General features: G+C 37.0%; 1 protein-coding gene across 10 annotated transcripts in view; it reads right to left on the minus strand.

Annotated features, from left to right (window-relative positions):
• Positions 1-24354, minus strand: part of VPS8 (VPS8 subunit of CORVET complex) — a 296010-nt gene that overhangs the window by 228113 nt on the left and 43543 nt on the right. For all 10 annotated transcript variants that reach the window (XM_019958543.2, XM_070790662.1, XM_070790672.1 and 7 more), the window contains 7 exons: positions 19457-19537; positions 16986-17156; positions 9343-9417; positions 8123-8158; positions 7150-7240; positions 6677-6723; positions 4967-5056 (listed from right to left, as the gene is read on the minus strand). In XM_019958543.2, the coding sequence (XP_019814102.2) occupies positions 4967-5056; positions 6677-6723; positions 7150-7240; positions 8123-8158; positions 9343-9417; positions 16986-17156; positions 19457-19537 (591 nt within the window). The remainder of the gene's footprint in view (positions 1-4966; positions 5057-6676; positions 6724-7149; positions 7241-8122; positions 8159-9342; positions 9418-16985; positions 17157-19456; positions 19538-24354) is intronic.

Genomic DNA, 24354 nt, shown 5'->3' on the forward strand with positions numbered 1-24354 from the left:
CACTTTGTCAAGATCATTTTGGACCCTGATTCTTGGTTCTATCCAAATTCGACAAGCCACTCAATAAATCTTCATCCAAATCAATGATAAAAACTTGGATATGAAAGAGCCCTAGAAAGTAATTAATACTAGGCCTGCAAGAATACTCTTTGGGGTAGGAATGTTTCTCATCTGTAAATCTACTATTTACTAATCCATCTCAGCAATGAGAGTAATGAAAAACTAAGGCAAATGCTTTAACAAAATCAAGATGTTATGTACTAAGCATTGCATGAATGTAGTGTCCTCACATTCCTTTCAAAAGTGCCATTTTTATGAGTTTAGCAAGGTTGTTCTTAAGTGAACTCATGGAAAATGTTCACAAACCACAATGGGGTTACAGTGGATAGTTCCTACATCCACTTTTCTTCTACAAAATTACACTGTAAGAGTTAACCTATTTTACTATTTTATGATTAAATATTTACAATTTAACACTTAAAACAGTAGATTTGTGGCCATTTGTGCATGTATTTTACTCATCCTAATGGGCTAAAGATCACCTTTTTCAAAAGTATAGTCCTCTTGAGTGAAATAAGCTATGTCTTCTCTGCTTAGGCATCCATGCTTAAGCAAGTGTGCCTTATTTGAAAACTGATCCAAAGTTACTTACAAATTATTTAGATAGCTCTGACTATTCAAATAGGACCATGGGTTATAATTCCACTGGGTCTTGAGATCTGAACAATCATAATGTAACTATATGAAACATATGCTGGGCTTCAGCCTGTTTCTTTAATATATTTATCTGGACTTTTCCATTTTAAAGACCACTCTCTGTGCTCATGAAAATAGAAGCAAAACCAGAAGTGTTGCTCCAGGGTAGAGTGCAGCATTCCAGATGTGGACTCCAAAGTCCCAGTACTGGATTCTAATCCCAGCTCTATTGTTCACTAGCTATGTGATCTGCAACAGGTGATTTAACCTCTCTGTGCCTTGGTCTCACTCATAAATGTGAATAATGACAAAACCTACCTTGTAGAATTACAGGAATTAAATAAGTTAACATGTGTAAATGGTTTGTAATGGTGTCTGCCACACAGTAAGCACTGAATACTTTAGATGTTTGTTATAATTATCATTCCTGATCATCTACTATCATCACCCCTTCTCACCCATCCTTTCCCTGAACTTGCTCTGAAAATAACAATACAGTACAATGGTTACTTAAGAGCTGGGTTTTGAAGTCAGAATAACCTGGACTGGAGTTTCTGACCCCACACTTAATCAGCAATATTACCTTCAGAAGTCACTTAACCTCTCTCAGCCTAAACTTTCTCTTTTATAATATGAGGATAATAACAGGATCTACTTCATAGGGTTGTTGCAGGAATTAAACAAAAATGAATGCCACACCCTTCACGTAGTACTTGGCATGTAATACACATATCAGGTTCAGATCAGATCAGATCAGTCACGTCCAACTCTTTCTGACCCCATGAATCGCAGCACACCAGGCCTCCCTGTCCATCACCATCTCCCAGAGTTCACTCAAACTCACGTCCATTGAGTCGGTGATGCCATCCAGCCATCTCATCCTCTGTTGTCCCCTTCTCCTCTTGCCCCCAATCCCTCCCAGCATCAGAGTCTTTTCCAATGAGTCAACTCTTCGCATGAGGTGGCCAAAGTATTGGAGTTTCAGCTTTAGCATCAGTCCTTCCAAAGAAATCCCAGGGCTGATCTCCTTCAGAATGGACTGGTTGGATCTCCTTGCAGTCCAAGGGACTTTCAGGAGTCTTCTCCAACACCACAGTTCAAAAGTATACATTCTTTGGTGCTCAGCCTTCTTCACAGTCCAACTCTCACATCCATACATGACCACTGGAAAAACCATAGCCTTGACTAGACGGACCTTTGTTGGCAAAGTAATGTCTCTGCTTTTGAATATGCTATCTAGGTTGGTCATAACTTTCCTTCCAAGGAGTAAGTGTCTTTTAATTTCATGGCTGCAGTCACCATCTGTAGTGATTTTGGAGCCCAGAAAAATAAAGTCTGACACTGTTTCCACTGTTTCCCCATCTATTTCCCATGAAGTTAATCTTTGTCAAAATCCCTCCGTATCCTTTAGTATTTTGGTAGGTACAATCTGGACCATACGAGTCTCTTTTCTGATAGTCATATAGATTCTTCATGCTTTTGACAAATATCTTTGGTTATCGACCTCTCTCCAACTTTGGTAGATGTTCTGTGTTTTATAGATATACTTCTCTCAACATTCTTCCCCATTTCCTTTCTCCTTGGACTGTTTGTGGTTATTGTGTCAACATTTAAGAATTTCCTGTTCTTCGATCTTATGGTTGCCGGTGGGGAGGGATGGGGAGAAAGGACAGTTAGGGAGTTTGGGATAGGCATGTACACACTGCTATATTTAAAATGAATAACCAACAAGCACCTACTGTATAGCACACGGAACTCTGCTCAATGTTATCTGGCAGCCTGGAAGAGAGGAGAGTTTGGGGAAGAATGGATACATGCATATGTATGGCTGAGTACCTTCGCTGTTCATCTGAAACTGTCACAACATTGTTAATTGGCTTTACCCCAATACAAAATTGGAGAAGGCAATGGAACCCCACTCCAGTACTCTTGCCTGGAAAATCCCATGGACAGAGGAGCCTGGTGGGCTGCAGTCCATGGGATTACTAAGGGTCGGACACGACTGAGCGACTTCACTTTGACTTTTCACTTTTATGCATTGGAGAAGGAAATGGCAACCCACTCCAGTATTCTTGCCTAGAGAATCCCAGGGATGGGAGAGCCTGGTGGGCTGCCGTCTATGGGGTCACACAGGGTCGGACACGATTGAAGCAACTTAGCAGCAGCAGCAATACAAAATAAAAAGTTAAAAAAAAAAATTCCTGTTCTTTGTGAATCTATTAGTATTTAGGGGTATATTAGTATTTTGGCCTATAACCATGAGACTGTTCCCATATTTGTTTTGCTGAAATATCTGCTTTCTAAAATATAGGATTCACAATGTTATTTTTCCTCATGAGATGTTATTATAACCTTTAAAATAATGAGATAATTTTTCTATCAGTAGTTTATCCCTTCTACTTCCCCAATCATTGATAAAAAGTAAATTCAGAATAATGATTCCCACCACTGTTATCTTTACCGCCTATGAGGCTAAGTGATTAATAAATCAAAATTTTATTAGATATTCTTTTAGCAGAATTAAACTTCTGACAAATATCTAGGTGGTTAAAGAAAACATTACTACCATGATTTGTTTCTCAGTAAATTTTAAAATCTGTTTTAGAAACCATCATCTACAGTCCCTGTCATGCTGATTCCTTAATATTCCTCTGTCAGAATATCACTTTTCATTCCTTTTTTCTTTTATAGCTCTCTACCAGGTTCTTCCCCAACAAAGTGGTTTCCACCTTATGTGTATATTCACACGCATGCCATGTGTACACACGCACACACACACACATCCTCCTCATTAACCCCTCTAAGCATGCCCTATTGGATGTTCCTTTTCACCAAAGTACACCTTCCAACAACCAGAGTTCTTACATGAATACCATCCTACCACTTCTTGATAACAGATATTCTCTTGTTAAAATGCTGAGTTTGCTTTTCTCTATATACTGTAGTGATATACAAAATCATTTATATACCAGGTACTATTCCTAAATAGTTCTGTCCCCAAATGCTTTCTCTCTGCCATATGTTTTCCTCCTAGCTTATCTATTTCTATAACCTTATATAAGCTCCTTTCTCTTCTTCACTACAAATTCAGTGAGCCACAAGGTAATAAATGTTACTTTGCTAGAAGCCCACTACTATGGCATTCAATAGTACAGTTCAGGAAACCAAATCCTGCTCTGATACCCTCCAACTGTTCACTGCCGTATCTACTCTTGTCTTCCAGAGTTAAGAGCATCAAATGCAAACACAAAAACATATGAGCTGTGTCTGCTCCTCCAACTCCAAAACCCTATATTTCTTCTAAATATGTCCAGTAATGTGCATAAGAAAAGTTATTTTGACTAGACTATTAACTTCAAGATAACAAGGGGCACACATCTTTTGCACACTATCGTCCAGTGCCTAGAACATATTAGACCAGAGGCTGCACACTTTGACCCATGGGCCAAGTCCTGTCCACAGCCTGTTTTTGAATGGCTCTCAGCTACGAATGGTTTTTACATTTCTAAAGCGTTGTTTAAAAACAAGTAAAAAAAAAAAATCACATGGACGAACGTGTGACAGGGACCATATGTACCCCACAAAGCTTAAATTTTACCATCTGGCCCTTTTTAGAAAATGTTTGCTGACTGCTATACCAGACCCTCAAATATTTGTTGAGAGAGGAGACAGGGGGAGGGGAGCAAGACCTCAGAGTGAAGAAGAAGAAACAGATTCCCAACAAATATACTTTGAGATGATTGCAAATGGTAAATACTCTCATAATAAACACTGTGCAGATCTTTAAATCATTCCTTGACTTCTATTTTCAGAGTTTCAAGAGAAACTGAAGGTTTTTTTATTAGTATATTTAAGAGATCATAATTTTTTGGCAATGTACTTATTCTTGAATCACAGGTGCTCCTAAGAGAACTAAATTTAAACCTTGGTAGTCCACTTGTCCAACAAGTCAACGAAGTGTTAGTCATCAGCAAGGTGTAAGGCGTCAATTCACAGGTATGCACCCTCATACACACATCTGTTCCTTCCATGAAGCACCAAGTACCTAAGCACTGACACCCCACAACATTTTACTCATCTGTTCCCATGTGTCTGTACACCTGTTACTTCAAATTTTAATAACTGAGATGTTCCACAAACCCTGTAATAAATCTCTGAATACCGAAAAATGTTTAAGCAAAAGATGAAAGTTCCATTCTCAAATAATATCAAAGACCAGTACTAGACCTGTTCATAGTAATGTCTATTAGAAGCACTTGCAAATGTGTACCTGAAAATGTTGCTCCATCACTTGGATTTTTCCCTGGTCTGGGCACTTTTTTAGAGCTCGGTCTGCATAATGCAATAGGATTTCTACCATCTGGAAGGAAAACAGTAATTAAAATATGTCTCTAAAGCTTTGTAATACTTAATATATGTCATCTTAATATATATGATCTTAAATAATACAGAATCAGGCTTGGCTATTTTATGAAAAAATACAATTTAAAATTTTAGTGGCTTTATTTCCCCATTTTTTAACCCCAGCCTAATTTCTTTCAGGCTCAGGGTTAGTACCAATTTGTTAATCTTTCCTAATAAATACCTCCAGGTTCCAGATGGCATTAGTGTGAAATAAAAATGAAATAAAATGTTGATGTTTACCTCTTCAGTTATCCTCTACATAGATCTTTCCCTAAAGAACACATACAGGCAATTCTTCCTACCAGAAACTAAGAGAATCATTTATAAGTCTTTGGAATGACCAGTTTCTGTATATGTTTTCTAAATGTTTATACTAATTTGGAATCTAATTTTTACCAATGCATTTGCACAATAAATAGGGGGAGGAATGACAACAGTAAATGAATTCAGGCAAGCCTAGACTAGGAAAACAAAGCTAGTATTAAATATTAACATTAGCCATATTAATGCTAATTAACAGCTTAAAGCTCAACATTCAGAAAACAAAGATCATGGCATCCAGTCCCATCACTTCATGGCAAACAGACATGGAAACAGTGGCAGACTTTATTTTTGGGGGCTCCAAAATCACTGCAGATGGCGACTGCAGCCATGAAATTAAAACACAATTACTCCTTGGAAGAAAAGTTATGACCAACCTAGACAGCATATTGAAAAGCAGAGACATTACTTTGCCAACAAAGATACGTCTAGTCAAGGCTATAGTTTTTCCAGTAGTCATGTATGGATGTCAGAGTCAGACTATAAAGAAAGCTGAGCCCCGAAGAATTGATGCTTTTGACCTGTGGGGTTGGAGAAGACTCTTGAGAGTCCCTTTGACTGCAAGCAGACCTAACCAGTCCATCCTAAAGGAAATCAGTCCTGGGTGTTCATTGGAAGGACTGATATTGAAGCTGAAACTCCAATACTTTGGCCACCTGATGCGAAGAGCTGACTCATTTGAAAAGACCCTGATGCTGGGAAAGATTGAGGGCAGGAGGATAAGGGGACGACAGAGGATGAGATGGTTGGACGGCCATCACCGACTCAATGGACATGAGTTTGGGTAAACTCCAGGAGTTGTTGATGGACAGAACGTGCTGTGGTTCATGGGGTTACAAAGAATCGGACATGACTGAGAGACTGAACTGAACAATAATAATAAACATCAGCCATCTTTGCTACCTCAGGCAATACAAATATTTGCACATATAGTATTTCTCATTATTACTTATCAGTTTATAACAAATGTCAGCATCCTATGGGCTACAATAAGTTCAGAAACAATCCAGATCCCTGGGTTTTCTTCTTCCTCCTGTCCGCTGTCTTCTGGCTATTTCACTATTTATAATCTTCATTAAAGAGTGAGCAAGGGAAAAAAGAAAAGGCGCTAAGAAGGAATTTAAAAAAGCATTCACAGTAACAACCAAGGAATTATCATCTGATTTGCTTTTTTATACACTCTCTTCTTGACTGTAGTCATTTACCTAATCACGTCCAAGATGTACCCCAGTAAAAACCCTATTAAAATACTCACCCGATCTGCAACAATAGCCTTTCGCTTACTGGCATCCCCTGATAACCCTGCAGAGAAGCAAAACCCACATAAATCCGAAGTTAATCCACATCTTCAGGAATGAAATTGCTCTGGTCTTCTATTGATAACCTATGCTAACAATAGATATAACAAATCTAGGTAACAAAATATTGGGTAATATGCCATAACAGGAACACCTCCCATCAACTGGCCCAGACAGCATGTCAGTGTACTTTGCTTTTGTTCTAACAGTTAAGTTTTCCTTATGAAATGAATTTTAAAAGTGACATTTAAAATTCTATATCCTGTATTTGTCATTAACCTTTTTTCCTGAAAATCTGTAAGGTCTGATAACATCTTGCTTATAAAACACTTGAACACTAAGTCAAAAGTATTCTGTGAATGATTAATATTATTCATTTTCTCTGCTCCAGAAAAGCAGTACCTACTACACCAGTGTTCTGTTGACTTACCTACTACTGCTTTTGCTTTTCCTTCATGGAAAGACCATGCCAGAGCCAAAGCTTCTGTAAGACAGTCTTGTTTCAAGAGGTGATCCACTCTCTAAAATGAATAAATGAGAGAAACCACACCCCTTTGTCTGACCAATCACCAGTAAAAATTCCTATTCTACCTAGTGTCTTTACACAAGTTGTTGCTTATTAGCTAAAATTATAATAACCATGTGACTATCTTATTTCCAAGGAAAACAATTTCATAAAGCACTGGATAGTACAGTGACTGTATAAGTTGGTATAAGGAGCTACAGCCTAAACCTGAAAAGAGGAAACAGCTAGAATGTTGCTGGAGCAGAAACAGCTAATTGCCACAATATCCATTCAATCCCTCCTCCTTCATAACAAATTCCAAGTTTGTTTGAGATAGCAATAAACCGTTAGACAGCTAAAGGACATTTCTAAGACTCTCCTGTGGCCACTTGGGGCCATGTGACCAACTTCTGGCCAATGATAAGAGGAAGTGTTATTTGGACATTTCTGGATTGTGACCTTAAAAGGTCAGGGCCAGCCTTCTCTTCTGTTCCTCCGTAACAGCTGGAGCTCCGGCAGTTATACTGGAACGTAAAATGACCTTGAGGCTAGAATCCATACACAAGAAAGGTGACATTTTTTTCTTTTATATATATAGGGTAGTATGACAAAGACCATGGAGCTGCCATATTAGCCACAGACTGTGTACCTCCAGACTGCTGTTACTGCTGCTGAAAGATCTTTTATACCACTGGTATTTTGAATTTTCTATATACATAGCCAAACCTTATCAGGGAGTTGGTCAGTTTTATCAAATCAAGTATATGATAGAATGGCTTTGATGTACACTTCTGAAATTAAAAAGCACAAATCCAAATAATCTTTTTCTGCAAAGTCAAAAAATGCTAAGATGTGTGCAATTCAATAGTGCTAATATATAAAATTACTCTGAACTCACCTCCCTCCAGCTCCTCAGCATCATCACATAAACAGACTAGAAAACAAGAAGGAAATTAGACTTATCATCTCCAAGAGACTTACTTGAAAGACACATTTGTCTCAGTTCTACATCTCATTGTACATCTAAGTAAAAATATTTCATATTACACTTAAAAGTAAAGGGTCGTTCAAGAGCCCACATTAAAAAGTAAAACAGGGACTTCGCTGGCAGTCCAGTGGTTAACACTCCATGCTTCTACTGCAGGCAGGTTTGCTCCGTAGTTGGGGAACTAAGATCCTACATGCCATGTGACGTGGACAATAAAAAAAAAGAGTACATCAAACATTTAAAAGTGAATAAGTCTATCCAAGGGGTTCATTCCATGGACAAAGAAGGAAAATCCAATCTCCCAACGTGCTAAGCTTTTCCATGCTAAGTTAAAAAAAAAACAAGGAGCAAACTGATAGACAACAAGCTTTAAAAAACAAAAACAAATTAATAAACAAAAAGTTAAAAAAACAAAAGGGACAAATTGATATACAAAAAGTTCCTATTCTAAGTCAAATATCTCAATGCATTTTATTAATAATATACCCTAAGCTGATCTAGGGCTTCCCAGGTGGTACAGTGGTAAAGAATCCGCCTGCCAAATGCGGATTCAGTTCCTGGGTTGAGAAGATCCCCTAGAGGAGGGAATGGCAACCCCACTCCAGTATTCTTGCCTGGGAAATCCCATGGACATAGGAGCCTGGCGGGCTACAGTCTATGGGGTCGCAAGGAGTTGGACACAATCGAGCGAGTGAACACAAGCTGATCTAAGCTAAAGCACATCTTAATTACATGACAAAAATATATAATAGAGTTATCTTCCTGGTCATGAAAACATAATTGTGAAGGAAGATTGAGAAAGTATACCTCTGAATAAAGAAAATACGCATCCTATTATTAACCAGAACCTAAACAAAGGTAAAAATATAGTATGTCTAAAAGTAGAGGAAATTAATTAGTTGTGCAGTACAGAGAACTATATTCACTATCTTCTAATAACCTATAATAAAACTAAGGGGCAATCTTTTAAAAAATTAGTTAAACATCATGATCATCTAACCCTTCAAAGTTTTCAATTACTGCTGATCAGTATTCACTTTGTAATGTACTGCTGTCTTTACCAGCAACCTCCTTCAGCCCCAACTCTCCTGACACAAACGCACACCAAGTCACAAAGTGGAAGAACTTACTTTTGTTCCCAAATAAAAGATCTGACCACCATAGCTACTTATGGATTGATAGCAAGCCTTCTCTCCAACCAAAGCCTAAAAAAAAAAATTTAAAGGTAAAACACTACATGCATTAGAAGTCTCAAATTTTCAAGAATGTAGAATACAGAGACAATATAGTTTCATCCTGTAAGTGAGGGGGGGGAAAATGTCAGTCCAGTGCCACTCTGTCTGTGGAAGTGGCAGAAAAGACAAAGTGCAAAAAGTAGTTCTCTGCTTGTATATGGTCTTTTTATCTTTCAGAGAAATGCAAAAAACGGAGGAACATGGCAACTTCTAAACCCGAAGAAAAACTTGCAACCTGCCCACTACCGGATGACAGGCAATCACTGCTTCTGTCAAAGAATAGGGCTAATTGAAATGATACCTCCAAGTTCTTTGAAATAAATATCAACAAAAAACGCAAAAGTAAACAGGAAGATGAAGCAGTGCAGTATATGAAAGTCAGCACAGCCCAGCAAATAGAAACAAGACTTACTGCCTGACAAATCTGGGTTGCAAATTTAGGCTCTGTCACCTAAACAAGTTTCAAAGTTCTGACACTATGTTTTTCCATCTTTGAAAACCATGCAGTTTCTGAGAGGCTTAAATACAGTAGCATTTATAAATCTTCCAAAACAGATGTGGTCAAGAACTGATAACTAGTCATTTTTCTTACGAAATTATAAAAATATATACAAAGGTCGACAGAATAAAATAATGAACCCAATGTATCCAGTAACTAGCTTCATTAATTATAAGCTCAATCTTGTTTCATCTACAATTTCCACTGACTCCTTTATAGCACAGTAATAATTCTGAAATGAATCTCAGATTTGAACATCTCATTTACAAAAATTCAGTTTATGCATAATAAATCCTTTTTAACATAACCATAATTTCCTTGACAGACTTTTAAAAATTAACAATCATTCCTCAATATCAAATATCTGATCAGTGTTTGGATTTCAGATTGCCTCATAAATGTCAAACGTTACTGAGATTTTTATTCTTTGTTTCTACATTTCATTTGTTAAGTCAAGACTCAAATAAGGGCCACACACTGAAGCAGGCTGATACATCTCTTAAGAGTCAGTGTGCCTCTATCTCTCACAGTCCTTTACTTTCCATGCAGTTTATTTGTTGAGGACACTGGAACACTTATTCATGGGAGTTTCCTACTATCTGAATTTTGCTAATGGCATCCCAGTGGAATCTTTTAACATGTTCCTCTGCTTCTATATTTCCTCTAGAAGATCAGAATCAGGGTTTTGCATTTTTTTTTAGTCTGGGTTTCTGGCAGTACTACTTTAAATTTAAGTACAATGTTAGTGCTAGGATTTTTGTAGATGTTCTTTTTAATCAAGCCGAAGAAGCTCCCTTCTACTTCTATTCCTAGTTTGCTAAGAATTTTATCAGAAACGGATACTGAATTTTGTGAAATGCTTTTTCTATGTTTTTTGAGATGGTATTATGACCTTTCTTTTACAATAAACTTAACATAGTGAATTACATTGACTTTTGAATGTTAAACCAGCCGGGTGTGACTTGGATAAATACCATTTGATAACGATTCCGCTTTTCATACATTGCTGATTTACTACTATTTTACAGATTTTTGCTTCTATGCTCATGAGGTCATCGGTCTGTATTATACTTTATTGCAATGTCTTCAGTTTTATTATCAGAGGTAAGCTGATATCATAAAAAGAATTATGTGCTCCCTTTTCCTCTATTTTTAAAAAGATTTTTATGTGAAATTGATATTTTTTCCTTTATTATAATAGACTTTACTAGTGAAGCTATCTAAGCCTGGATTTTCTTTGCAGGAAATCAAACTAACATACAACCCCTTAGATTTTCATTTCTTCTTGGTCAGCTTTAGTAATCTGTACCTTTCAAAGAATTTTTCCACTTCATCTAAAATTGTTTAATTTTTAGGCATAAAGTTATTTATCTTTTTAATATTTTCAGACTACACAGTGATTTTCTCTCTCTCAGTATGATATTAGTAACTGCACCTTTTTTCTGAATTACTCTCATTAGTGTTTTATCTATTTATCTTTTAAAAAAACAAGTTTTATTTTCTTTGATTTTCTCTACTGTTTGTCCATTTCCTATTTAACTGATTTGTGTTCACTTTTGTTATTTCTTTTTAATATATTTCCAATTTATTTGCTCTTCTCTGTTTCTTTAAGATAGAGACTTAGGTTACAAATTTGAGATTTTTAAAAGTTATTTAAAGCTATAGTGAAAGTAAAAGTCACTCAGTCGTGTCCAACTCTTGGTGACCCCATGGACTATATAGTCCATGGAATTCTCCAGGTCAGAATACTGGAGTGTGTAGCCATTCCCTTCTCCAGGGGATCTTCCCAACCCAGGTATCCAACCCAGGTCTCCCTATTGCAGGCGGATTCTTTACCAACTGAGCCACCAGGGAAGCCCAAGAATACTGGAATGGGTAGCCTATTCCTTCTCCAGGGGATCTTCCTGACCCAGGAATCAACCTGGGTTCTCCTACATTGCAGGTGGATTCTTTACCAGCTGAGCTACCAGGGAAGCCCATTTAAAGCTATAAATTACCCTCAAATTGACTTATAGACTCCAGATTTTTTTTTACATTAATTTACAATGTTGTGTTAGTTTAAGTGTACAGCAAAGTGATTCAGTTATTTTACATATACACATTCTTTTTCAGATTCTTTTCCCTTATAGATTATTATAAAATATTGAATACAGTTCCCTGTGCTATACAGTAGGTCCCTGTTGGTTACCTATTTTAGATATAGTAGTGTGCATATATTAATCCCAAATTCCTAATTATCCCTCCCCGCTCTCTCCTTTGGTAACCATGTTTGTTTCTCTATGTCTATGAGCCTGTTTCTGTTTTTGTAAATAAATTTATTTGCATCTTTTTTTTTAATTCCACATATGAGTTATATCATATGATATTGGTCTTTCTCTGGTTTACTTTAGTATGATAATCTCTAGGTACATTTATATTGCTGTATCTGGTATTCTTATAGCTGAGTAATATTCCACTGTGTGTCTGTGTGTGTATATATATACACCACATCTTCTTTATCCATTCATCTATCGATGAACATTTAGGTTGCTTCCATGTACACACAACACGTCGTGGCTATTGTAAACAGTGCTATGAACATTAGACTGCATGTATCTTTTTGAATGATAGTTTTTTCTGGATATATGTCCAGCAGTGGATTGATGGATCATATGGTAACTCTATTTTTACCATTTTAAGGAACCTCCATATTGTTCTCCATAGTGACTGGACCAATGTACATTTCCACCAACAGTGCAGGAGGGTTCCTTTTTCTCTAACTCTCTCCAGCATTGATTATTTGCAGATGCTTGGATGCTAGCCATTCTGACTGGTGTGAGGTGATACCTCGTGTTGTTTCGATTTGCATTTCTCTAATAATGAGCAATCTTTCATGTACCTATGAGCCATCTGTGTGTCTTCTTTGGAGAAATGTCTTTTTAGATCTTCTGCTTTGTTTTGTGTAAAAATGCTGAGCTGTATGAGCTGTCTAAGACCACAGATTTTTATATGCTGCATTTTTACTTTCATTTAGTTCAAAATATATTATAACTTCCTTTGAGATTTCTTCTTTGACTTATGGGTTATTTATAAAGGTGCTACTTAATTTCCAAATATTTGCATTTTCTCCAGATTTACCCTGATGATTCTTTCAACAATTTACTGTTCTTTGCTTTATGGCCTAGCATATAATTTATTGGATGCTCCATCTGCACTTGAGAAAGTTTGTAACTTACTTTTGCTGGGTGGAATATTCTACAAATATCAGTTATATCAAGTTGGTCAATAATTATTTTTAAGTCTTCTGTATACCCTTGATGGTTTTCTGTCTGCTTATTCTATTAATTACTAATAAAGGAGTTTTGAATTTTGCAAACTCTAATTGTGGACTTGTCTGTTTCTCCTTTTAGATTTGTTATTGTCTCATATATTTTGAAGGTCTGTTATTGGGTGCTTAAGCCTTTAAGATTATTATGACTTCTTGATGAATTAATTTTTTTATCAATTTGAAATTTCTCTTTATCTCTGGCAATATTGCCTACTCAGAAATCTACTTAATCTGATATTAAAATAGCTATTCTTAGTATTTGCACAATATGTCTTTTTCTTTCTTCTTACTTTTAACTTATCTATGACTTTGTATTTAATAAGAGCTTTTTGTAGACAGCATAGAGTTGGTCCTGCTTTTTTTTTAAATCCAGTATGACAATCCCTGCCTTTCAACTGAAATGTTTAGACATCTTCCATTTTCTATAATTATTGATACAGTTGGATTTAGATTATTTTATTGTTTTCCACCTGTACTACCTCTTCTTTTTTTATGCTTCATTGAATATTTTTTAACATCCATTTTTTTGCTACTATTGACTTATAAAGGGATACTTTTTCAGTGACTACTCTAGTGTTTATAATATGCAGCTTTAACTAATCTCAGTCTACATTTACATAATATACAATTTGATGTATAATGTTAAGAACTTTACAGTACTATACTTCCTTCTCCCCACTCCCTGCTATGTACTATTTCCGTCATCCTATTACTTCTACATAGCATTAAGTATGTACCACAAAATACCATTACTTTTGTTTTAAACAGTCAACTTCTTTTGTTAAATGACAATATTAAGGTTTACATACCATAAAATTCACTCATTAAGTATACAATAACATTTTGGTAAATGTACAGTTGTTCAACCATCGCCAAAATCCAATTTCAGAATATTTCCATCACTCCACAAAGATAACTTTTACCCACTTCCAGTCAATTCTCATTCCCACTCTTAGTTCCAGTTCTATTAATCTAATCTGTCTCTATAAATTTACCTTTTCTGGACATTTCATATAAACAGAATCAAACAATACATGGTCTTTCCATATGGCTTCTTTCACTTAACACAGTATTTCTGGGGTTCATCCATGTTGTAACATGTGTCAATAGTTCATTTTTTAAATTGAGGAATAGCATTCTACTACATGGACATGCCACATTTTGCTTATCCATTTATCAGCTGATGGACATTTTGACTGTTTTGACTTTTTAGCTATTATGAATAATACTGCTATGAACATCTGTGTACAAGTGTTTTTGTGGCAATACGGCTTCATTCCTCTTGAGTAGCTAGCTAGGAATAGAACTGCTCTATCACATGGAATCTTTAATATTTTGAGGAACTGCCAGAATGTTTTCTACAGTGACTGCACTATGTCCAACAAGCAAAATATGAATGTTCCAATTTTTCTGCATTGTAGTCAACAGTTGTTATTGTCTCTTTTTGATTACAGCTATCCTGGGAGGCATGAAGTGGTAACTCATTGTGATTCTGATTTGCATTTCCATAATGATTAATGATGTTGAATATCCTGTCATCTGCTTTTTGGCCATTTGGTGTATCTTCTCTGGAGACTACTGCAGATTATGGCAGATGAGAAATCTGCTCTTACACTTATTGCTGATCCTCTGCATTTAATGTGTCTTTTTCCTCTGCCTGCTCTAATATTTCCTCTTTCCAATTCATTTGAATCAATCTGTTCATTTTACTTGTGTTTGGGTTCACTGAGCTTCTTGAAATTCTGAGTTTATTGTTTTGGAAAGTTTTTGACCATTATTTCTTCTAATTTTTTCTCTCCTCTCCTTCAGAGATTTCTACTACACATTAGGCTACTTCATGCTACCTCACTGGTCACTAACACTTTTTTTTTTTCTTAATTTTTTTTCTGTTTCATTTTGGATAGATTCTATTGTTCTATTTTCAAGTTCACTAATATCTTGAAAATGACTGTTTTTGTTTTTTGTTTTTTTTCCTTGATTTTTCTTTTTCCCCAGACAGGAGAGCAAATCCAGTCCCCACTATTCCATCATGGCTGAAAGCACAAGTTCAAAGTCTATCAGTGTTTTTAATAATCACTCAGACTGCCACCACCACCACTATGCCACAGTTGCCAGGAGTCAGGGAGAGCTGATTTGGGGGCTTCCCTGGTGGCTAAGATGGAAAAGAATCTGCTTTCCATGTGGGAGACCCAGGTTTGATCCCTGGGTCAGGAAGATCCCCTGGAGAAGGAAATGGCTACCCACTCCAGTATTCTTGCCAGGGAAATTCCACAGACAGAGGAGCCTGGTAGGCTACAGTCCATGAGGTCACAAAGAGTCAGATGACCGAGTGACTGACACTTTTACACTTTCAGACAAAAGAAACTAAGTGTGGGACAATAATTAATCTTAACCTAGTGAATTCTATTGAATTACCATTTCTTCTTCTGGATTTTCCTAGTTTCTAAATTCTGAAAATACTGGAAGACTCTTCCACATATATTTATGCTCTGAAGTTCTAATATCTCAGGGAGATTTGAGCAATGGCTAGATACTATGCTGGAGACACTCATAAATAAGACCTTCACTACTATTTTTTTCCAAGAAATTATACAGAGAAGCTCCACAAGAGTCTAAATTCCCTGCTTAAATATTACTGACTTAGGAAACATGAGATGACAATTTCAAGTAATTTAACTATAAACTACTATGTAAATGGGCTTCCCTGGTGCTACTAGTGGTTAAGAGTGAAGTGAAAGTTGCTTCATCCTGTCCAACTCTTTGTGATCCCATGGACTATACAGTCCATGGAATTCTCTAGGCCAGAATACTAGAGTGGGTAGCTTTTCCCTTCTTCAGGGGATCTTCCCAACCCAGGGATTGAACCCAGGTATTCTGCATTGCAGGTGGATTCTTTATCAGCTGAGCCACAGGGGAAGCCCAAGAATACTGAAGTGGGTAACCTATCCCATCTCCAGTGGATCTTCCCGACCCAGGAATCGAACTGGACCCCCCTGCCAATGCAGGAAACATAAGAGATGTGGGTTGGGAAGATCCCCTGGAGGAGGGCATGGCAACCCACTTCAGTATTCTTGCCTGGACAATCCCAGGGACAGAGTAGCCTGGCGGGCTACAATCCATAGGGTCGGAAAGACTTGGCACACACACCTGTATAAACTGCTAAATGCCATTGTCATTGCTTAAAATATAGTAAAATTAATACTAAAATAACTTTTAGGTCTTCCTTATCTGCAGACTCCTACATTTCATCTATCTCCCATTCCTAAAGAATTTTTCTCTCAAAGCTCTCTTTGCCTTTCAATGACCAGAGTCTTCATACCTGTTCAAGTCTTTAGCAATTATCCATATACTTCCAAAGCCTTACAAGCTACTTGTCTCTGTAGTCTTTAGTTCCTTAAATCTATCAGGCTTGTTGTCACCATATAAAACTTTCTAAAATATCTTGCTTTTACAATTTCTCTCTTATGAACTTTAAATTTCACTTCATTATTTTTAGTATAAAAGTTAAAATTCTTTGGTATTAGTCACATTTCTGAATAGAAGATAACAGGAATTATTGTTTTAATTCACATTCTTGAATACTTACAAATAAATTCACATCCACTTTAACCTAGTTAGTGGTTTTCAAAGAAACATCAAGACATAAAGATAACTCCTCAGAATTCTTAAAATAAAGCAACAACAAAATATCAAGTTTATCAAAACAATACTAAAATAATGGATTACCCTTACCAGTGCCTGGCTCACGTTTCCTCCAGTGGCTAGTGATTTGAAATGGCTGCTATTATAGACCAACTGAACTTCTGAGATCTCCACTGTTTCCAGTTCCTCCTGAGTTTGCCGATCAATCACATGCAACTTCTCTACACTGTCCAAGAGCACAATTGTGCGTGAGTTTATCCACTGTAATTCAAGCACACAGAAACACAAGAGTGAGGCCCATCCCACATCACCATCCAGGACGAGAAGAAAGCTTGGCCACTCAGTTAAATGACGTTGAGGACCTTAACCATTTAATCAATCAGGTGATGACAACACAATCACAGCAAGAACTACTCAGTACCAGCCCAAAGAACAGCAGGTACACAGCATACAGTTCTGATGGTATTAAAGTGATTCATAATGTAAAAGAAGGCTAACTAAGAGCCTTAATAGATATTATCAGATAAACTGTTTTTTATCAAAATTTTTTAAAGGTAGTACATTGACACAATAACTTAAAAGTGACCAACTTTGCATTTCCAGTGTTTCTGACATTAATCAAACAAAATGGCGAACCCTCATAAACCTAGCTGGTCAAAGAATGATCATTAGCATTTAAGTATTACATATTTTAAAATGGAAACTATTTTAAAAATATATATTTCCTTCACCTACAAATTATGGCAGAGTTCTTTGCTCTATTTCTGTATACAGTCTGAATATTTGTTAATAAGTACTATTACAATTTTTAAAGTAATAATAATGTTAAAATCTGCTAAAGGATGTCATTTTGATTAAATTTCTTGGGTTATATATAAAATTTATTTTCAAAATATTTTTTGAAAATTCTCAATTCCTCCCCAAGAAATAAATGAAGTCTTAAAATCTGCACAATTAGAATTCTAAATTAGCCAGAACAAAGTATTTCCCCTACACTTTCTCTGATATTAGTTTTGGTTTATTTATATGATCTCTTCCCATCCCAGAAATTATTTGCATAATCAAATAACAATCAAAAACAATCAAGTTGAAAATGGATCAATTTTTCTATTTTAACTATGCTACATGTATATATACTTTATCAGTGTAGTGGCTGCCATAAGGGAAGGGTTTGGTTTTTCAAAAAAACATTGTCTCTCAGAAAACAGAGTTTGACACTCAAACCCTTTACAAAGAACTTTTGTAATGTGCTCTCTTGATTACTTTGAGAAACAAAGTACCATTCAGAAAGACACATTATTTAGTCTTCTACAAACTTAGTGCTAGCTTTTACAGGCTTTCAAAGGTCACCTGGTTAAGAGAAAGAATGACCAAGAATGTTAGCATGTTTAGCAATTATTCTTGGGATTAGACTCTCACTATTTTAATTGTTGACATGTTGTAAACAAGCCTTTTAAAGGTAACTTACAAAGCAATGTGGTTAGGGGTCACATCATAAATATGTCACAGGACAAATGAAAAACACCCACTGTCCTACTATTAGAATGGCTACTTGTGGTTGGGAAATTTTTTCCAGGGACAGAATCATACGCAGATGTTTAGAGATGTACCTCAAACATCTTAAATGCAAGTGACGATGATGAATTCTAGACAAATATGTCAGACAGTTCCACAAGGGATTCTGGTAATGACAAAACACTGAAGTCTAATACACATGGGAAGAGGTTGAACAAAATTATTTCATGAAATGTATATGGGAAAACAGTGTTATTTCTAAATCAAGTTTGTAAGATTTAAAAAGCAATGTGCAACTAAATTAATAAATCATCTATTTTAAAATTGATATGAAAGGAAATCATCTTTTTTTTTTAAAACCCAAAGGTTGCTTAGGACCGAAATGCATGGTAGAGAGAGAACTCTGCAAAGTTTTTAGCCACAAGAAAATAGTCTCTCCTGAACCAATAAGGACATACTCAGAAGTACCAAAATGTGTTTACAAAGAAAGCCTGGCAATGATCCTGAAGAAATTATTCTGATCTACCCTTTGAGCTATTCAAGATATTAAAGAAAACTTTTGGTGATCTTGCCAGTGTTCAGCAGGCTGAAGGACAATAAAAATAATATGTGGCATCACACCAATGTCAAGACTTTTTTCAGTACAAGCAGGACTTCACTTCTGTCCACATTTTATATGATCCTAAAGGTCATGGTACTCTTGCCTGGAAAATCCCATGGACAGAGGAGCCTGGTAGGCTGCAGTCCATGGGGTCGCTAAGAGTTGGACATGACTGAGTGACTTCACTTTCACTTTTCACTTTCATGCACTGGAGGAGGAAATGGCAACCCACTCCAGTGTTCTTGCCTGGAGAATCCCAGGGACAGTGGGGCCTGGTGGGCTGCCATCTATGGGGTTGCACAGAGTCGGACACAACTGAAGCGACTTAGCAGCAGCAGCAGCAAAGATCATGGTTTATGGCAAAAATCCTGGGAGCCTTAACATAACATGGACTCAAAACAATTACATAAAGTAAATGGGGGTATTTCGTTTCAATAATACTCACAGTAAAGTTGATGAGGTCATAGTATAGGTGAAGATGCTTTTGCTTAGTAACATGTATCGCTCCAGATTCGTCTCTCTTAACCTGATGATGAAATAAAAACAACCTGAATATCAGCTACTGTTTGAGACACTTTAAAAGTTTCTCACCTAGTCAATCCACCTAGAACATGATTTCCATTCAGAATATAGGTAAAACAAATACTGATAACTAAAGTAACTATTAAACAAATGAAATAAATCACTCACAAGTGTATGTAGTATATCTGGTATAATCCATGGTATACCTGGTCAGTGGTCAAGCTGTCTGTTTAGGCATACCATTGTTTTAAATGCACTTCACTTTATTGTGCTTCCAGATATTGTGTGTTTTACAAACTGTGGCAGCCTTGCATCAATCTATTGACACCATTTTTCCAACAACATTTGCTCACTTGCTTCCTGTCTCTGTGTCACATTTTGGTAATTTTTGCAGTAGTTCAAACTTTTTCAGTATTATTTGTTATAGTAATCCGTGATTAGTGATCTTTGATGTTACTATTGTAATTGTTTTGGCTTTTTCTAAGCAATGAAGTATTTTTTTTTTTTTCAACAAGGTAATGATTGAAATCTAAGACTAATCTCTCAAGTTATGAATTTTGGTTCTATTGGTAAATCAGAAGCTTTTGGCTGAAGTATTTTTTAATTAAGGTATGTACACTGCTTTTTTTCAGAGATAATAACACACTTAAAAGACTACAATATAGTGCAAACATAACTTTTCTATGCCCTGGGAAACCAATCAACTTATGTAACTCACTGCACTGCAGTATTTGCTTTATTGCAGTGGTCTGAAACAGAAACCAATAATATCCCCAGGGTATGCATGTACTGGCAAATGTAATATTCACTCTGTTGTACTCAGAACAAACTAACTTCATCACATCAATAACTGTATTTAGCCAGAGTTAAAGCATAAAATAGGATTAGTGGCATGGTGTAAAAAAAAGTAAAACAAAAGTACATTAAAAGGAAAATAAGGTGCTGCAGTTACCAAAACTAGGCTTTTCTGAAATATGATACCGTTGCTGCTGCTAAGTCGCTTCAGTCGTGTGCGACTCTGTGCGACCCCATAGACGGCAGCCCAGCAGGCTCCCCCGTCCCTGGGATTCTCCAGGCAAGAACACTGGAGTGGGCTGCCATTTCCTTCTCCAATGCATGAACTAGTATAGCTCAAACAGCCCGAAATTTCCCAGAACTTCAAGTGTTACTATTTTATTTATATATGCATATGTATACACTCTATAATCTTCATCTGTCCTTATCATTTGTTCTATTTCTGCTCCAAGGCGACAGAGCACTGAAGAAGACAGACACAATATAGTGACCTGCCTGAAATAGAACAGGACATCATCAATTCCAGTGTAATACCAATACCAAAGAGAGATCAAAGAAGACTGAAGGCAAGGCCACCAGATACGTAAGAAGTGATGTCCTAAAGCCTCTCCTCCTCCGTCTTTTGTGTGATGCCATACTGTTCTATTTCCCCACCTACCTCCACATGCCTTTACAGGATCCTCCTTTCTATTGCCTTTGTTGTCCTTTTCCTTACACGAGTGTCCACCAACATTATGGATGCTCTTGCTTTTGATTTACACAGCTTCAACTACCTTCTCGATCCTGGAATTCTCATTTGCACCCCAGACCTGGATTGCCAGTCTGCCCAGAGAACATTCCCTAATATACCACTCAAGTCTCACCTTCACTTTCAACCCAACACTATCCTTCCCGAACCCTAACTCTTTGAATATGTCATGCTCCTAAAATACAAAGCCAGAAATGCAATGTTTTATGTCCTTCAGTCCCCATGAAAAACCTTGTCTTTCCTTCAAAATGCCATCCCTAACTCTCACTGCACCCATCCTTGTCTAAAGACCTCACTTGCTTTATTACAAGAGCAAAACCCTTCATTTCCGGCCAACCCCCTATAATCTGTTCTTTTTGCTATATCTACAGTGCTATTCCTAAAATGTCACTTTAATCGTATCACTTTAATTACCTAAGAACCTGTGATGGTTTCCCCTTACCAATCTAGGGCAATTATTATACAATCTAGATCAGAGGTTAGCAAACTTTTTCTGTAAAAGGCCATACAGTAAATACTTTGGGATCTGCAGAGCATACAATCTCTGTCATAACTACTCAACTCTGCCACTGTTGAGTTTTGCACTATTGTGCAAAAGCAGCCATAAATAAGACATAACCAAATGGGCATGAAATAAAACTTCACAAAATCAAGTAGCCAGCCAGGTCTGGCCCACAGGCCACAGTTTGCCAATCTCTAATCTAGATCCATCCATATATTCAACTTTATTTTCAACAATAAGCTTCTCCCTGTTATTAATTGTAACACTTGTTACTGGCCTTCTATATATTTAAGTACTATCCTAGTACTTGGAATACAGCAGTAGGGTTGGTTTTAGACTTATGGAGCTTTCAGTCTAGTGATGAAGAAAAATGTTAAATAAGGAATTTTAGAAGTGCTGAATTAACATTCAGAAGGTATTATGGATGTTTGTAGTGGGAAATGCTAACTGAGATCAGTAGGTCAGGGAAGGCAATGCTAATCATGAGCTAGGATACTGTTGAAGAGAGCACAGAGCTTTCCTGGCAGAGACGTTGGCATATGCAAAGACACCAAGGCCAAAAACATGGAAGCATCCTAAATGTCCATCAATAGATGAATGGATAAAGATGTGGTACATAAATACAATGCAGTGTTACTCAGCCACAAGGAGAATGAAACAATGCCTTTGCAGCACCGTGGATGGACCTGGAGACTGTCATACTAAGCAAATCAGACAGAGAAAGACAAATACATGATATCGCTCACATGTGGAATCTAAAAAAATGGTACAAGTGAACTTATTTACAAAACCGAAACAGGCTCACAGACATGGAAACAGACTTATGGTTACCACGGGGAAAGAGGGAATGGGATAAATTAGGAGTTTGGGATAAGCAGATACAAACTATTATAGATAAAAGATAAACAGCAAGGTCCTACTGTAAGGCACAGGAAATTATATTCAATATCTCATAATATCTACAATGGAAAAGCTGGAAAAGAATATATATATATATATATATATATATATATATATATAAACTGAATCCCTTTGCTATACACCAGAAACTAACTCAATACTGTCAATCAACTATATATGTCAATTTAAAAAAGAAATAAAAAGACACTGAGGCAAAAGACTAGTTAGGAAGCTATTTCAGAGCCTGGATTAGAATGCCTGTGGTTTAGGCTAGGGAAGCAGCAAGAGGTGAGACAAAAAAGGAAGTAAATTAGAGTCAGCAGAATGTGTGATGGAGCAGGAATAGAGAGAAAAATGCAACTAAAAGACAACTCCTAGATCTCAGGCTGGAGAAACTAGGTGGACAGTGAGGCACTTGCTTCACTGAGCTACGAAACTCAAGAAGAGATTCCACAGGCACATTCTTATCTCTGTGTCTTCAGTTCATCTTATTTTCCCCAATATGTATATCCACCCCTCCTGTAGTATTTGCCCTGTACCCTTCATAAAGTCTTCCACAGCCTCTGTAATCCATACAAATCTCTTCATACTCTGAACTTACATCAAGTTTTAAATTCTCATCACATAGTAGAGTCCTTAAACTGTCCTCGCTAGTAGCAGGGAACATACTGGTTTTGCCTTTCAAACCATATTTTAACCTATTTTAAAGAAGAAATTAAGTTTTATACGTCCTCCAATTGCCTCGTGTCCACTATAATGTAAAGGACATAGTAGGTGCTCAATGATACTTGCTTTCTAATAAACACACTACATGTAGGTAGGTAAGCCATTAATGAACTGGACATGGACAACAGAGTGGTTCCAAATAGGAAAAGGAGTTCGTCAAGGCTGTATATTGTCACCCTGTTTATTTAACTTATATGCAGAGTACATCATGAGAAATGCTGGGCTGGAAGAAGCACAAGCTGGAATCAAGATTGCTGGGAGAAATATCAATAACCTCAGATATGCAGATGACATCACCCTTATGGCAGAAAGTGAAGAGGAACTAAAAAGCCTCTTGATGAAAGTGAAAGTGGAGAGTGAAAAAGTTGGCTTAAAGCTCAACATTCAGAAAACGAAGATCATAGCATCTGGTCCCACCACTTCATGGGAAATAGATGGGGAAACACTGGAAACAGTGTCAGACTTTATTTTTCTGGGCTCCAAAATCACTACAGATGGTGACTGCAGCCATGAAATTAAAAGACGCTTACTCCTTGGAAGCAAAGTTATGACCAACCTAGACAGCATATTCAAAAGCAGAGACATTACTTTGCCAACAAAGGTCCGTCTAGTCAAGGCTATGGTTTTTCCTGTGGTCATGTATGGATGTGAGAGTTGGACTATGAAGAAAGCTGAGCACCGAAGAATTGATGCTTTTGACCTGTGGTGTTGGAGAAGACTCTTGAGAGTCCCTTGGACTGCAAGGAGATCCAACCAGTCCATTCTGAAGGAGATCAGCCCTGGGATTTCTTTGGAAGGAATGATGCTAAAGCTGAAACTCCAGTACTTTGGCCACCTCATGTGAAGAGTTGACTCATTGGAAAAGACTCTGATGCTGGGAGGGATTGTGGGCAGGAGGAGAAGGGGACGACAGAGGATGAGATGGCTGGATGGCATCACTGACTCGATGGACATGAGTCTGAGTGAACTCCGGGAGTTGGTGATGGACAGGGAGGCCTGGCGTGCTGCGATTCATGGGGTCGCAAAGAGTTGGACACAACTGAGCGACTGATCTGATCTGATGTACATTCAAATATTTACACATACACATAAACCATTAATTGTTAGTCAAAGGAGATGGAAATAAAAAATACACCATGAGGAGGCATGG

This window comes from Bos indicus, chromosome 1 (genome assembly GCF_029378745.1).
Source record: "Bos indicus isolate NIAB-ARS_2022 breed Sahiwal x Tharparkar chromosome 1, NIAB-ARS_B.indTharparkar_mat_pri_1.0, whole genome shotgun sequence".
Taxonomy (NCBI): Eukaryota; Metazoa; Chordata; class Mammalia; order Artiodactyla; family Bovidae; genus Bos; species Bos indicus.